The sequence below is a fragment of the Amborella trichopoda genome, chromosome 10 (assembly GCF_054954075.1).
Source record: "Amborella trichopoda isolate Santa Cruz 75 chromosome 10, AtrichopodaSantaCruz75HAP2 v2.0, whole genome shotgun sequence".
In the NCBI taxonomy this organism is placed as follows: Eukaryota; Viridiplantae; Streptophyta; class Magnoliopsida; order Amborellales; family Amborellaceae; genus Amborella; species Amborella trichopoda.
The window spans coordinates 4,618,910-4,633,743 of NC_142345.1; the positions used below are offsets into that span (position 1 = coordinate 4,618,910).

Here is a 14,834-nt window from a genome sequence, read left to right on the forward strand (position 1 = left end):
AGAAAGCAAGGAATCTATCATCTCTATCGGATAGGGGAGAGAGAGAGAGTTTAACATTTGTATTGGATTCTTTATGCAGTGAAAGGTGTAGGCAGCCTAAGAGAGAGAAAGAAGTGAGGCTAAGAGAGAGAGAGAGAGAGGAAGGGGTTGAAAATCAAAGAAGGTGGGAAGGCCAGAAGGAAAAGAACAGTTGGGCGTGGGGATGTGTGGCCATTCATTGAGGAGTCCTGTCAATTGCAGCAGTGCTATTGACCCAAAAGCAAACCAATGGAAGAGAGAGAAAAGAGAGAAAAATTATTTTTCCTAGTTTCCCTTTCATTTGGGGAAATATTAACATTTTTTGTCTGTCATGGGATTTGGAGCTTCCTCACTCACCACCCAAAAATTTCCATACTCTCATCCTCCATCTCTCTCTCATCCCATGCCTGCCAATTCCTCATCCCATGAAAACCGGACTCCTGAGACTTAACAATTGAATATAATACTACTTTGTTTTTTCCCTAGAATCAATTGCCCAAGGTCACATGCATTTGACCAAGATGAGTATCTTTTTCTTCTCTCTCTCTAAGCTTTCTTTTTCTCGCTCATTGTCGTTGTGTCGTTATTATCATCAGAGTTTTATCTCAACTATTTGAGATCAGCTACATGAATTCTCATCCCAATTATTTGAGTTTTGCTACACGAATCATGTTCGACCATTCTGCTATATCAAACGCCTCACCCTCTCCAGACGGAGATCCTCATATCTTTTTTTACTATTTTTATACATATCTTTTTGTATTTTTTTTTTCTTTTTTTTTTTAACTTTTTTAATTAAACCAAATTACACCTCCTAATGAGTATTATATTAGGTGTGCCCTACACATAGCCAACCTACCTAAATCTACAGTAGCTCTTTTTTCTCTCCCTAACTTGATTTATCTATCTACTTTCTCTCTTTCCTCTTTCTAACTTGAATTTACATGTGCGAATCCTCCCAATTTGAATACCCATTTTTAGACACGATCAAATTGAGTAATATATGTTTACATTCTGCATGGATTCTCTCTCGTATTTGACTTCGCCTCTTCTCTCTCTCTTTCCTCTTTTCTCGAATAAATTGTCCCTTATTCTGTTATTTTCTTGTTTGTCTTTATTGGGGTTCTCTTTACATTAAAGAGTACTGACCTGCGCATTGCAATACTTTATTCTGCAAGTGCTTTCTCTCTCTACATTTTTTTTTCCTTTAAAAGGAGAAGTTGCATTCGACGTACGAGTTCTAAGTCACGTGTAGAGAGGGTACTTTTCAATTGGAAAAATGTTTTTGATAGGGCTGCAGTCCTATTAAAATAAGCATAACCTCACCTCAAGATTCAAAAATGTAGTTTTGGCATCAAATTGATCATCTCGACCATGACTATTGTGATTGTAAAAAAAAAAAAAAATTTCAAACTCTAAAAATAGTGTATATTGCAACATATTACCTAAACCATCAATTTTACCATTAAAATCATATATTCAATACCTATATTATTTTTTGAGCCTCTAAAATTGATTATAGAGCCGATTTCCAATAGCCTCGGCCTTATAAAAAACAAATGTTTCCTACTTTCTTAAGCACATTGAAGTACAAGTACATTGCACAGTATAAGGGGTCACATATTAATAGTGGGACAATTTCCAATTTTACCCTTCATCAAAACCATATTATTTTAAAGAGATATTATGTGAGAAGTTGATAATTTATATTTGATATTAGAATTAAAAATACCAATTCCATACGGTGACTTAGTCAGATACTAATATTAAAAACGACCAATGTAAATGACAATATATTTAGTAGGATATTAGAATGAGAAAATAGATATCTTATGGAAAATTGTTTCATGTGGGCTGGACCTCATTTCTACATATGCCGTCCATAAAGTGCAAAGCATCCCTCTTAAAGATGGATGTAAGTAGGTGGTCCATCTAAAAACAATAGAAACTAATGGTCCAACTGTTTTTTTAGTAGAATTATTATTTCTAGTTTTTAAAATTTATTTATTTATTTAGATTCATGGTCTCCATGTTAGAGATTACATGTCCTTAAAAAATAAGTCTTAAAATCCATCTTAAAAATAGTTGTATTAAAAGGTTCACATTTCTACATATGCCAGCTTGGCCGCATAGAAACCAGATCCATATCTTACAATGTGTTTAGATTGAGATGTTAGTATTTAAAATAGAAAACTTTTGTTGGACTGAGTGGCAAAATTAGAGAATGTCTTTACAACAATGTCTAATCCAATATTAATTCAACGTTATTTTAAAAAGAACCTAGTACGTTGTATGACCGTGGAAACCAGCGAGAAAATCAACCATGATCACAATCAAAATACAAAGCAAAAGCAAGAAAAACACCAAGATTTATGTGATTATTCATCAATCTCTATTTTTGAGAATGCCCGTAATAACAAATACAAAATCTTCCTTGAGAAAATTTTGAGATTTAGATAAATAAAATGATTAAAATGTTAGATAGCCCTATTTTTAGGATAGATAAGGTTTTAAGAAAAAGACGATCAACATTATAATTGCCCAATCTAGATCGGAGATCAATGGAAACCGATGGGGTTACCCGGTCAGAACTAGAAATTGGGTTTGGTGGAACCAAGTGATTTTGTTAAGGATCTAGGCAAATCAGATTGTCCTGTTCTATGAGATCTATATTATTTTTTGAGTTTCAATTTTTTTTGTTAGAAAAAATTTATATAAGGATTTTAAGTCTCATAAATAGTACATTTTACAACATATTATCTACACTGTCCAATTTTAAGATTTTCATATGTTTATAGATCTACTTGATTTTAACCATTTTTGAAATTTAAAATTTTTAATTAGATATAAAAATAGATTTTGAGATAATTCTAAGAATATTTTACATCAAAATTATATAGCATGATACAATTTCAAGGTGCATCTTACCTCTACAGCTACGGATGCATCTCTAAGCCAACTACACTTTTTTTTTTGTGTTAGAAATTGATTTTAAGTGACTCCGAGGTGGGGCTTTATTTTGTTTCATAAACCCTAAGCCTCATAGAAACTTCATCCTAGATAATTTGATAAATTTTTGTTTTCACTAATTTATAAATTTGAGTGGAAAAATTTGACGAAGGCTTAGGCTTGGGCCGGGCTTTCCTTTAATAAAGGGCAAGAAAAGGAGATTGGAATGGCATGTTCATTTATTTGAGTGGTGGGGATCCATCTTTCCTCTTTTTTTATACGAGGAACACTCCACTCTTTCTCCTCTCTCAGCATATTCTCTCTCCTCTCTCTATGTACAATGCCATGCCCTTCCACTATTTTCTCTCTCCTCCCTCCATTCCACTCTTCTCTCTCACTAAACCCTTCATCTTGTCCACTCACTCCTCTCTCTCTCTCTACCCCTTTCTCTCTCTACATCCTGCAAAAACTACAAGCATGCAAGCTAGAGAGAGAATCAGTGTAACTAACTTTCCCAGTCTCTTCTTTTTTGGGTTTTGCTGGTTAGCTACAGTGGCTTTGTGATTTAGGGTTTTCTTTTTTCCTTTTCTGTGTAATGATTGTGTGGCAATGGTGCGAGGAGGTTTAATGATAGCGATGCCCTCCTCCTCCTTTTAGAGAGAGAGAAAGCTCTGTTTTTTTCCTTTGTCAACCATTTCACAATGAGGAAACATGGGTGGCAGCTTCCATACCATCCTCTTCAGGTCTCTCTCAATCTACTCTCTGTCTCTCTCTCTCTCCTGTTTCTCTCTCTAAAATTTGGGGTTTTGACTGTGTTTTTTGTGCACAGGTGGTCGCTGTAGCTGTGTTTATTGCTCTTGCATTTGCGTTTTATGTGTTCTTTGTGCCTTTTGTTGGGAAGAAAGTGTTTCAGTTTGTTGTAATCGGTGTCTACACACCTCTGGTACTTACCGTTCTCTTATTTTTTCTTTCTCACTTTCTTTTCCATTATTTTCTCACTGTTATATCTCTTTTTTCCTCCATGTCAACACAGATGAATCTTCAAGCTAGGCTTTGCATGAGCATGGTTTTTCTTTGTTCAACTCTATTCTCTTGCACATTGGATCTGGAAATTTAGTCCATTTCAGTTCCTCTAGAAATCGTCGGTTTATGAGCAATGCGGAGTCTATAACTCATAAATTTCATAAATTTGGTGATTTGATTTATGTTTTTAGCTTACTGATCCTGATTTATTACCTGGGGTTATGCATATTTTTTTTCATAAATTTGGTAATTTGATTTACATGTTTTTTCTTACTGTTCCCCACTTATCACCTCGGTTATGCATATTATTTTGATCCATAGAGTTCAGACTTCGGCCTGCATTTTTTGGACATGAGATGCTTCACTTGCAACATAATGTGAAATCCTAGAGGTTGCGTTTCGGATTTCCAGTTGTTCCTAGAGGTTGTGTTTCGGATTTCCAGTTGTAAAATTTGGGGTTCTGGGATGAAATCTATCAAATGGCTGTCAATAAATTATTGCCCCCCTGATTCGATTGATTTTTACCTGATTCGCTTGATTTTTAATTTACGTCATGGATTTCATTGCTCTATGTGATATCTGAAAAATTGCTCTTCTATCTTTTGTTTCATCAAATCCATGGAAAGGGGTTTTGTGAATTTTCAAAAGAAAAGCTATGGAATCGTCTTTGTGTTTTGTGTGATACGACACCGTCCTGTGCTAGCTAGCCTTTCGGTATTTCTCACAATCTCAAGCTGGCTTGACGTTTGGAAGTTTCGATTTTGCTGGCAAAAAAAATGGCACTTGTACTTAGGGCTGTTGTAGTTATCTTTTCCTCGTTTTAAAATTAAGCTTGAAGCCACAATATCCACTCTGTGTCCTTTTAGTTGATTGTAATCCTCCTTTACATGTAAATTTTAAAAAATTATTCCATCTTTATTTCTTCTTTTTTATTCTATTTTATATATTTTTTAATAGGTCTGTTGTTTTCTCTTTCTTGACAGACTGCTAATCGAAATATTACATCATGAAATCTCATTACATGCTACTCGTTTTAGGATTCATGTTATATAATGCTCCTTTCAAACTAGTGGAAGGGGCTGAGAAACGCAGTGTTTACTCAGCAGCCTAGTGAGCTGAAAACGTTTCTGGACCTATTAAGAATTTGAGCTTATCACTGTATGAAAAACAGATGGCGGGCTTGATTCGCATTGTATAAGAATGTAACAAGAGCACGAAACACACGTATAAAATGAATTTATTTTTTCTTTACAGTTTCTATTCACGAGCATTCCCCTTCATACATATTGAAGTATGGATCCGTACTGCTTGAGTAATACCTTTTGTACAAGCAATTCATCTTGATGTACCATATTGCATCAACCAGTGTTCTAAAGCCCAAACACGGTTTGGGACTTACTGAGGTTCCCCAACCCAAACACCAGGTTCAGCGTGGCTGAGTCTGTATAAAAAAAAAATGAAAGCCAAAATAAGGTGGGACTTAATGAGTCCCACCTCTCTGGATTTGGACTCGCCAGGGTCCCTAAACAAGATGGCTTGGTGAGATTTAAAACACCGGGATCAATTTTTCTTGTGAATAAAATGGTACTTATGAAAAAAGGGTGGGTGTGTATGGTGGCCAGTTGTCTATGTCGCATTGCTTGTGATAAAATGTGCTGCTCTTTTCAGGTTGCATCGGTATTTGCCCTTTACATATGGTGTGCTGCAACTGATCCTGGAGACCCTGGAGTTTTCAAGTCCAAGAAGTATCAACACATTTCTAATGATAAAAAGCATTCCCATCTTAAGGGATCTGAATCTGTTGGTGCAACTACTTCTCCACTAAATGATGTGAGTGTTGCCTCAGTTGGAGAGAAAGGACTTGCTGAGGGAATGGATGTGGCTCCAATGGAAGGAGAATCAGCTGGAAAAGTTGAACCGAAGAGAATATGCACCATTATTCCCATGATTTTGGTAGGTTGCTGCCCTTTTGCTTGCTTGCAAAACCTTCTTGGTTCTCATGACCAATCTTCAGAGGCACAAACAAGTGAGGATGGGATGTTTTACTGCAGCTTATGTGAAGTAGAGGTATGTGTGGTCCAATTTGCAATGGTCATTGCATTATCTAATTATTAGTTTGAGTTGGATATGAATTTACTGTGCTTCTGCCAATGTTATTTTTTTTGGATAATTTTTTTAACGATGTAAAGTTGGGTATCCTTCATCCTTGACTTTTTAAATTAGAATCTTATAAAGTTCCTTTTGTTATGGAGGACAGAACCTTACCAGAAAAAACTTGATGTGTTCTTCCTGAATCATATTAATTTTTAAGTGCTGCTCCTTATAGTGGTATCATTCAAAAGAATGAGAACCGATTTTTGGGAATTATTGCCTATAAGAAATTTCTTTTTTCTCTGGATGGGAGCCAAGCCATGTTTGTTTGTACAAGGACCTCATGAACTTCCCTAGCTATGATTAACCCTCCAAAGACTTCCAAAAGAATTTAACCCTTCAGATGTGGTTTAGGGCTATGGAGGGATGGAAGGATGGAGGGATGGGAAGCCTGATTGATCTATTCACTTAGATCTCTACCTTGCACTAGGCTTGAAAATTGGAATATATTATGACCTTATTGATAGAATGTTATTGTCACTAAACTTTAATCTAGTGGTGTGACATTCAATTTGCACGAGGGAGGTAGAGGTTTCAAATCTTGTAAATTAGACCAGATATCCTTCTCTTTCTATTTCTAAAAGTTGAATTAGGACAGCTTATGTGCATGAGGAGGTTTAAGATTTTGAACGAGGGAGGTCATGGATTGATCCCTTGAAATTTGCACTGGAATGAGCCACACTAATCTACACTATGGGAATATGTTAATTCCATTTTTGAAAGGAATAAGAGAAAAATAACTTTTTGGATAATATTGTGTATAGGTGGCATCTAGCTTGGTACTTTTAATTTTTTGAAAGTTGCCATCTGATGTGGTGCTGATTGTGATATGATGGAATTTCAATGGAATCTTTGCAGGTCTACAAGTACAGCAAGCACTGTCGTGTTTGTGACAAATGTGTGGATGGCTTTGATCATCACTGTCGGGTATGAAGTATGATCACTGCAAGAAAACACACATATGCCCCAATTTTCCTTGGGGTGTGAACAATTCTTTTGCTTTTTAAGGCTGTCTCATGTTGTGTTTTCTCGTTTTGTAGTGGCTCAACAACTGCATTGGAAGGAAAAACTACAAGCGCTTCTTTACCCTCATGGTTTCTGCTCTTCTTTTGGTAAGCAAACAAACCTATACAATATCTACTGAACGGAATTATGTAGCCAATGTCATGTAAAATCCACAATCATAAGAAATATACAGCCATTCAAAAGCCACACTTCTACTATTCTTTGCCCATCCGTCTCCCTGTTAGAAAATTTCCTAGTCACAAACAACATACATTGTAAGCCTGTGATCACTACCTGCTATTTTGTCCCTCTCAAACACAGAAAAAACATACATTGTAGGCTGTTGACCTTGACACACCATTTTTATCTTCGGCTTCTTTGCAACAGCCAACTTTTGACAAACCCGATCCTGTTCTTAGCAGTGAAACACTGTAGTAAGCATTTTATTTCGATCTTTTTCATTTTGGTTTATTATTGACAGGTCTCCGTGGTTTGTGCACCTTGGGCTTGAGCTTGCAGCTTATTCTACAGTGGTCGATTGGGATCCTCGTGCTGATTTGCTGTTTTCTCGAGCGGAAACGATTCTTGGTGGAGATCATATCAAAGTTGGGGAGCAGTTTCTCTTTGGTTCCCTTTGTTGTAGTAGTGGTAAGTGTTCTAGTTCTACCTTTTGTTCTTTTCTTTTAAGTACTATGTTTGATCAGTTTTTACTTGGGAAAAGTATTTCCCATTCTCATAACACCTTTCTGACATGCATTTCCACAGGCTTCTTGCACTCTCCTGGCTATGATTGCGACTTTACCACTTGTACAGCTTTTTTTCTTCCACGTTCTTCTCATTAAAAAGGTCTGTGTGCTTTATATCCTGTTTTTTCTCGTTTATTACCTTCTTGTGTTTGCACTAGCTTAATATACTGCATAAAATTGTGGACTTATACTTCATCAAACAAACATTTGTGTATTAATATAGGCACCAAGGTAACTTTCAATTTTCCATTTGTCTAATCTTGGGCCCTTATTTAAGGCCCAATTTTCGTTATCATTTGGCATGGCCAGCTAGTTTTATGTACTGCTTGAATTGTATGCTAATACGAGCCACCAAGTTACATCTCCTATCAGCACATGTGGGGTGTGGCAAACGATGAAGCTGATAGTCTTGCGAAAGATGGATTGACGGAGCCAATTCTCGAGCTGAGAATGGGGCCATTTTGGCACCTTTTTGAGCTGCGGTCCTACATTTTTTATGTCTATATTACTAGAAAAGGATTGTGGACTAATACTTCATGAAATGGGCTCCAAGTTAACTTTCGACTTTTCTATTTGTCTAATCTCGGGGTACCATTATTTAAGGCCCGATGTTCGTTATAATTTGGCTAGTTTTATGTACTGCTTGAATTGTATGCTAATACGGGCCACCAAGTTACCTCTCCTATCAGCACACGTGGGGCGCGGCAAATGATGAAGCTGATATTCTTGCGAAATATGGAGTGACGTAGCCAATTCTGGAACTGAAAATGTGACCATTTTGCATCCTTCTGGGCTGCGGTCATAACTTTTTATGTCCATATTATCAGAAAGGGTTTTCCACTCAATATTTGTATGGAGATCACTAAAGATATCTTAATTTTGGAAATGCATAATGTGCCCAACCTGTGGGATGCCATACCTCTCTCTTGTAATGCTTCTTAATTTTAAATACCATCTTTGGCCTTCTATTTAAAAAACAAAAAGAAGTCAAGTTATGCCTTATTCCCCATCATTCTAATCTTTGGATAAACTTCTCTGTTTGAGGCCTGAGTTGTTATCATTCAGAATGTTTCATCTGATTTAAAGTTTAACATTTCAAAAAACAAAAATGTTTCAGATGATTTTTGTCAAAAACACAAGCGAGTTGTCTTATCTAGCTCAATCTACCTTGCTTGCTATTATCATTCCAATTTTTGTGTCTTGATTCTATGTGGCGCTCGTTCCGACTTACTTTCCTGATTTTGTTAAGTGACTCCTATTTTGACTTGGTTAATAATGAGTGATTTTGGGATTCGAAGCTGGTTACTGTGACATAGATAGCACACTCCTGTTCAAATTCCATCTGTTTTCTTCTCTGGTTAACTTTGTATCCACATGTATTGCAAGTTCTTTGTCTTTATTCTTAACCTGACTTAGACAACTGGACTCAGCTGTGCCATAGGAGACTTGTACTTGTGATCTTACAAACTTGTATCTAACTGTGGATTCGGCTGTAACGGTAACAGGGCATCAGTACATATGATTACATTGTAGCACTGAGGGAGCAAGAGCAACAATGCGTTGAACCAGGACAGAGTCCTCAGATGTCTCCAGCTGCCAGCTCTCTTACCGGAATGAGCAGCGCTAGCTCATTTGGCAATTTTCACAGTGGCGCTTGGTGCACTCCTCCACGCTTATTCGTTGAAGATCAGGTATATGGCCCTAACATGCCTGCATTTCCTCCTATGAAGTGTGAGAGACTACCACGAAGCATCAAAGTTATGGACATACCATATGCTTTCAACAACAATTATCATTACTTTGAATGCTCTTAGAATTTGTCTCTTTGTGGTAAGAAAGCTTAGGAAGTTTAGAATTCTTTTTATGCTTTTGATGGCAAGTAAGGAAGCTTGGTATTCTTGTGATGCGGTTATTATACCAACATTTGAAAATGTGTGCTTGAAAATTCACTTGAGGGCACATCCAATACACTTGCAATAGTAAGCCAAGAACAATGTTATGTGACTGGCATATGTGTTTTTTATCATTTAGATGACTTTCCTGAAAATATGAGATTTGCTGGGCAAACTCGTATATTTTGTAAGAGGAAGAAACTTTTCGTAACTGTTGACATGTAATGAAACTGTATTTGGATAGAAGTGTTAGACCGATGCTTGGGCCTTGAGTGTTTTGTAAATGTTTCATCTCTGTCCCAACAGTTTGATGTGATTCCTTCCGATGCTGGATTACCCATGACCTCTTCCCGCAAAAAGGGGATGATGGTAACTGAAGAACCGTTCACCAAGAAACGTAATCCGGCTCCCGTAAAGATCAGCCCTTGGACTCTTGCCCGCCTTGACGCAGAGCAAGTCTCAAAAGCAGCTGCCCAAGCAAGGAAGAGGTCAAAAATACTCCAACCGGTGGCCAGACGTGATGCCCTAGAGACCGACAGCAGTTTGGGCAGCAGCAGTGGCCGGATGGCTTTTCGTGTAGACAACAACAACAAGAAACGCCCCAACAAGAAGGCCAACAGCAGGCTGCCTCTGGACCACCAGTTGGTCATGAAAGCCCCTTCTAAAAGTGATTATAGTGGCCACAGCAATGATGGAGAGACATCGAACAGCTTGGCGCCTCTACAAATGGAAGCAAGAAGCGCATTTCGAACAAGTCGTGCCATGTCTTCAGCTGCTACTGGTGCTGTGGTGGCTTCATCGCCGGAAAGCAGCCTGGATTCACCTGATCTCCATCCTTTTAGGGTTTCGTCTTCTGGTGCTGATGATACGACACAGGGTGGTCTTTCAGGTGCTGCTGCTGCTGCTTCTCAGGGGGGTAGCATAAGATTTTCAAGGTCGACAAGTGATGGCTATGAAGCCTCTGGGGGTGAAGATAGCGACCGGGTTGTGCCCCCCAGAGTGCACCAAAGATCTTCAAACTGGAGCAGCTTACTCTTTGGTTCTTCCTCTGTTGGCTATGGAGACGGGAGCATGATGGATGCCGCATTGCAGATGCAGAAGCATAACAGGGTCGGTCGTTCTAGGCCGACATCTTCATCGGGTTTAGGAAATGGTACAAAGGGTTTGGATGAGCAGTTGTAGCTCTGTTGATGAACTATTCGATTTTTTTGTGGCTCTCTCATTCTCACTTGCTCTCTCCTTTTCGATTTGGGAGGATGCTTTGGGGTTTGTTAATTCCTTGAGCCATGCGTGGGGAGAGGGTTTTCCCATTTTAGGGAATTGGAGAGCTCTTTCTGTTGTGGATTCTCTTTCGACTTCCCTGTGGTGATGGAAAGGAAGAATGGTGTGGCTTTTGAATGAGTGCGGAGAGGGAATTTGAAATGGAATGATCACCCCTTGTACTTGTTCATTGTCACTTTATTGGTATGGGGTTTGATTTTCACCACTATGGTTGGTTCCTTAACTTACCATCTTCCTTTTCTGGCCTTGTATTTACTTGGTTGCTGATTATCTATGAAGCAGTCTAAATTTCTGTTGTTGTAGACTAGTTGGCCTTGTATTACTTGGTTCCTGATTATCTGGTATGCACTTTAAAATTCTGTTTGTTACTTGTAGACCAAGGGTATTATACCAGATTCTAATGGAGTAGTAGTGTATGGTGTTCCGTAGTCCAAAGGCCATGCATCACCCATTCCTGTTGATGGATGGTGGAAATTGATCCTTCTAAGGGAACACATTTAAGCTATACTGATCTTAGTGGAGAACCTTTTGGAGTACCAAATATCATACACCTTTGGATTATGGTAAACTTATTTGTTTATTAGGAGAGAGCAAACTGATTGTAATTTTTGAACTGGGAAGAAAACAGATGCTCTATCATTATATGCATGCTCCAAAGGGTCTTTTTGGGGATAAGGAAATGATACAAGATTAACATAACCAAAGCACAGACAAAGGAAAATCTTCTTTGCAATGAGGAGTATTTTTCTTCATACTTGTGAAATAGAAGAAAACAAAACTCCAATGGCATTGATGATTGCTTTTCCGTCAGCAGGTCACCAAATGATGTTTATTTTTTTCTGATGTTTTGTTTTTTGTGTTCTTGTAGACAAAAAAATCTCCATATCGAACCAGCTTCCCCTTGTTGGGGCACCTCAATTTTCAGGCAAAAGCTCCATGAGAGAGAGAGAGAGAGAGAGAGAGAGAGAGAGATGCAACGAATCTGAATTTACAGATGATCACAACTAGACAAGGGAGTTGTATAATCAGCAATAGAAGATGGGCTCAAACCCGCCATGAATTATACTTCCTCCCCTTCTTCTAAGAGCTTGGACCTCGCACCATCATCATCATCCAATATTCTCATTTGAAACTGATAAATCCTCTGGTTCTCAGAGAGAGAAATAGACTTGCAGCTCTTATAGAATACGCACCACATCACCAGATCAAGCATTGTGATAATGGAGTATATATAGATGAGAAGTGGCCCCTCCCACAGAGCATTCATCTCAAAATAATAATAAGAAGAAGCCGAGAAATAATAAGAAGCTCCGACCACCCTGTACTGAAACAGGGCCTCAACTCCGGCCAAGCTGAGATTAGTGCACAAAGTGATTAAAAGAGCGGTTGCCGTTCTCCCCTGTATCAAGATATAGGCCTTCAAAATGGCGAGAAATGCACTGAAATTCTCTAAACCGCTCACCACCGTGGCCAAGTTGCAGACCACAATAGTGTTGGTGAGGATTATGGAGTAAAGGATAGCGGCGGCGACTGAAAGGAAGTGAGAGCAATTGGGGGGCAGGGAGGAGAAGTCAAGAATATCTAGAGAGAGGATAGAGATGGAGAGGAGGGAGAAGAGGGTGGCGTTGACCGTGAGGATGAAGAGAGAGGTGGAGAGGTGGGTGATGAGGAGCCGGGTCCATATGGAGAGGAGGGAGCTGGTGCTTCGTTTGGAGACAGAGAAAGTGGTTCGGAAGAGGTAGGCCTTTGCGAGGAGGAGGAAGGAGAGAGAGAAGGGGAGAGAGAGGAGAGAGGAAGAGAGCGTTTGAGAGAGCTTGAGCTGGATGAGAGAGGCCAGGCGTGTTTCTGGAAGGCCGGTAGCAAGGGAGAGGGAGCGGATGCGAGACAGAATGGCAGGGAGAATAGAGAATGAGAGAGTGTTAGAAAGGAGGATTGAGGCCGAGGCCGGGAGTGCAAGGATGGCTGCCACACACGCAATGGACGAGTAGTTTTGCAGGAACGTGTAGACCGATCGCCTCATCACTCTTCTGATGCCTACCGCTTCTTCCATGGCCTCCTCTCTTGCTGCCATTGTATAGAGAGAGAGATAACCTGACCTTCTCAGTTTCCTCTATTTTAGAGGGGGGAAGGAGAGGTGGGTGCAGAGAGAGAGAGAGAGGAAGGGAGAGAGAATATTTAAGTTGCAAAGACTAGAGGTAGAGAGAGAAAGTTTAAGGGAGAGAGAGGTAGAGAGAGAAAGTTTAAGGTGCAAAGGCTAGGCTTCTTGGCCCTATGAGTATGGTGGGAGTAGGGAGAAAAAAAACAACTACCAACAACTAACATATGAGATATATGGTGGAGCCCTTAAAGCTTTCACAATAAGAAATCCCTCCTTCAACCATGGGTTGATAGGAATCAATAAACATATGCAATAGCCATAATTATCTTTTGACGAATATAATTAGTCGGGTGAAGATCCCCCCGTGAATGTCCAATTGAGTGCGGTACTTTTGGATATGAATGAACAAATGGGTATATAATCCTATAAACATCGAATATATACATGTCAAAATATTAATCTTAGAATTGGCTTCGTTGAGGCATTGAATATTTCTATAATAATTTTGATAAAATTTAAGTATTTTAGTTTTTAAAGTTTTGAAGTATATCAACGTGCACAAAAGCGATGGTCACATGACTATATATTACACGAGGAAGAGTATGTAAGCAGACAATTTGCTTTGAATATAAAGCAATCACAGTCACATCAGATTTTAAATTTTTAAATTTGGTGGTTGTGAATATGTCATTGAATAGACTTCTAGTTCAAATTCTTTTTTCTTTTTTTGGACTTTATCGCATATCCCAAGCCATTCAATTTAATATTTAATGGCTAGTAGCAATTAACCTCCTTGTATCAAAGATAAATGGTATTATTGTACACACTCCCATTACATAAGGTGTCACCAACGATCAATAGGGTACGTTAAGGAAAGAATATATATAGCGTCAGAGATTCATATGAGAGAGGAAATCGGAGGGTACAGTGTCTCGTATATGCCAAATAATATTGGGGATTAACATAAGAGAGAAAGTAATATGAGAATTCATATCAGAGAGAAAAAAATAGTAGAGAATCATCATCAAAACTTTTTCCCAACTATTTGAGATCGGTTATACAGAAAAACGAGTTGAGAATAATGAGAGCAAAAGACCAATATAAGATGGTAAGTAAAATCTAGGATAAAATTTAAGAGAGAAAAAGAATAGTATGAGGATTGAGAGGAGAGAGAAAAAAGAGCAAGGCATTCTAGTGAGAGAGGAATGTCAAGTATAAGCAAAGTAAGAATGATGAATAATAATGGAGTTGGTCGGTAGGGTTGCCTAATCCCCAACGCCTTCCAATGTCATTGAGGAGCGTTGTAGTTGGGAAGGATCATTTTGGCTTTTGGGTAAGCCGACAATTTTTGTTTGGTGCTTACATAGTAGAGTAGAGAGAGAGAGACGAAAGAAATAGGCAGCATATTAATTTAATTAAATCCCTAGATGCATGTAATTTACTGAGAGAAAGAGAGAGATTGAGCAGAAATAATCGAAAGCTAACCACCAGTTCACGGAGGATGTGGCTCCAATATATAATAAAAAAAAAAGACTACCTCTAAATTGATTTTTTATTAGCAAATTATAGTGGCTGAGAAAATTTATTATCAATTATAATTATAAAATTTAAAGCTTAAAAACTAGTTTAGATGGAGAAAATTTATAAACACTTGAAAGTATTGAAAATTGA

General features: G+C 38.3%; 2 protein-coding genes across 4 annotated transcripts; one reads left to right on the plus strand and one right to left on the minus strand.

The window, feature by feature from the left end:
- Positions 1 to 3,182: 3,182 nt before the first annotated feature.
- LOC18434711 (DHHC-type zinc finger family protein) lies at positions 3,183 to 11,367 on the plus strand. Of its 3 annotated transcripts, none has more exons than XM_006844774.4 (9): positions 3,183 to 3,710; positions 3,797 to 3,910; positions 5,659 to 6,057; positions 7,000 to 7,068; positions 7,182 to 7,253; positions 7,666 to 7,794; positions 7,912 to 7,992; positions 9,398 to 9,583; positions 10,091 to 11,367. In XM_006844774.4, the coding sequence occupies exons 1-9, from the start codon at positions 3,669 to 3,671 to the stop codon at positions 10,964 to 10,966; spliced, it is 1,968 nt and encodes a 655-aa protein (XP_006844837.1). In that variant the 5' UTR covers positions 3,183 to 3,668; the 3' UTR covers positions 10,967 to 11,367. The 3 variants fall into 3 exon arrangements, 2 of the variants coding, with proteins under 2 accessions (XP_006844837.1, XP_088706568.1); XR_016043375.1 differs by having other exon boundaries at positions 3,189 to 3,710; positions 7,628 to 7,794; XM_088850442.1 differs by lacking the exons at positions 3,183 to 3,710; positions 3,797 to 3,910 and having other exon boundaries at positions 5,711 to 6,057; positions 7,628 to 7,794.
- On the minus strand, positions 9,766 to 14,318 carry LOC18434710 (uncharacterized). The gene has a single exon (XM_006844773.3). It carries the CDS (start codon positions 13,134 to 13,136, stop codon positions 12,126 to 12,128), a length of 1,011 nt encoding a protein of 336 aa, XP_006844836.1. The 5' UTR covers positions 13,137 to 14,318; the 3' UTR covers positions 9,766 to 12,125.
- Between the last annotated feature and the right edge of the window lie 516 nt (positions 14,319 to 14,834).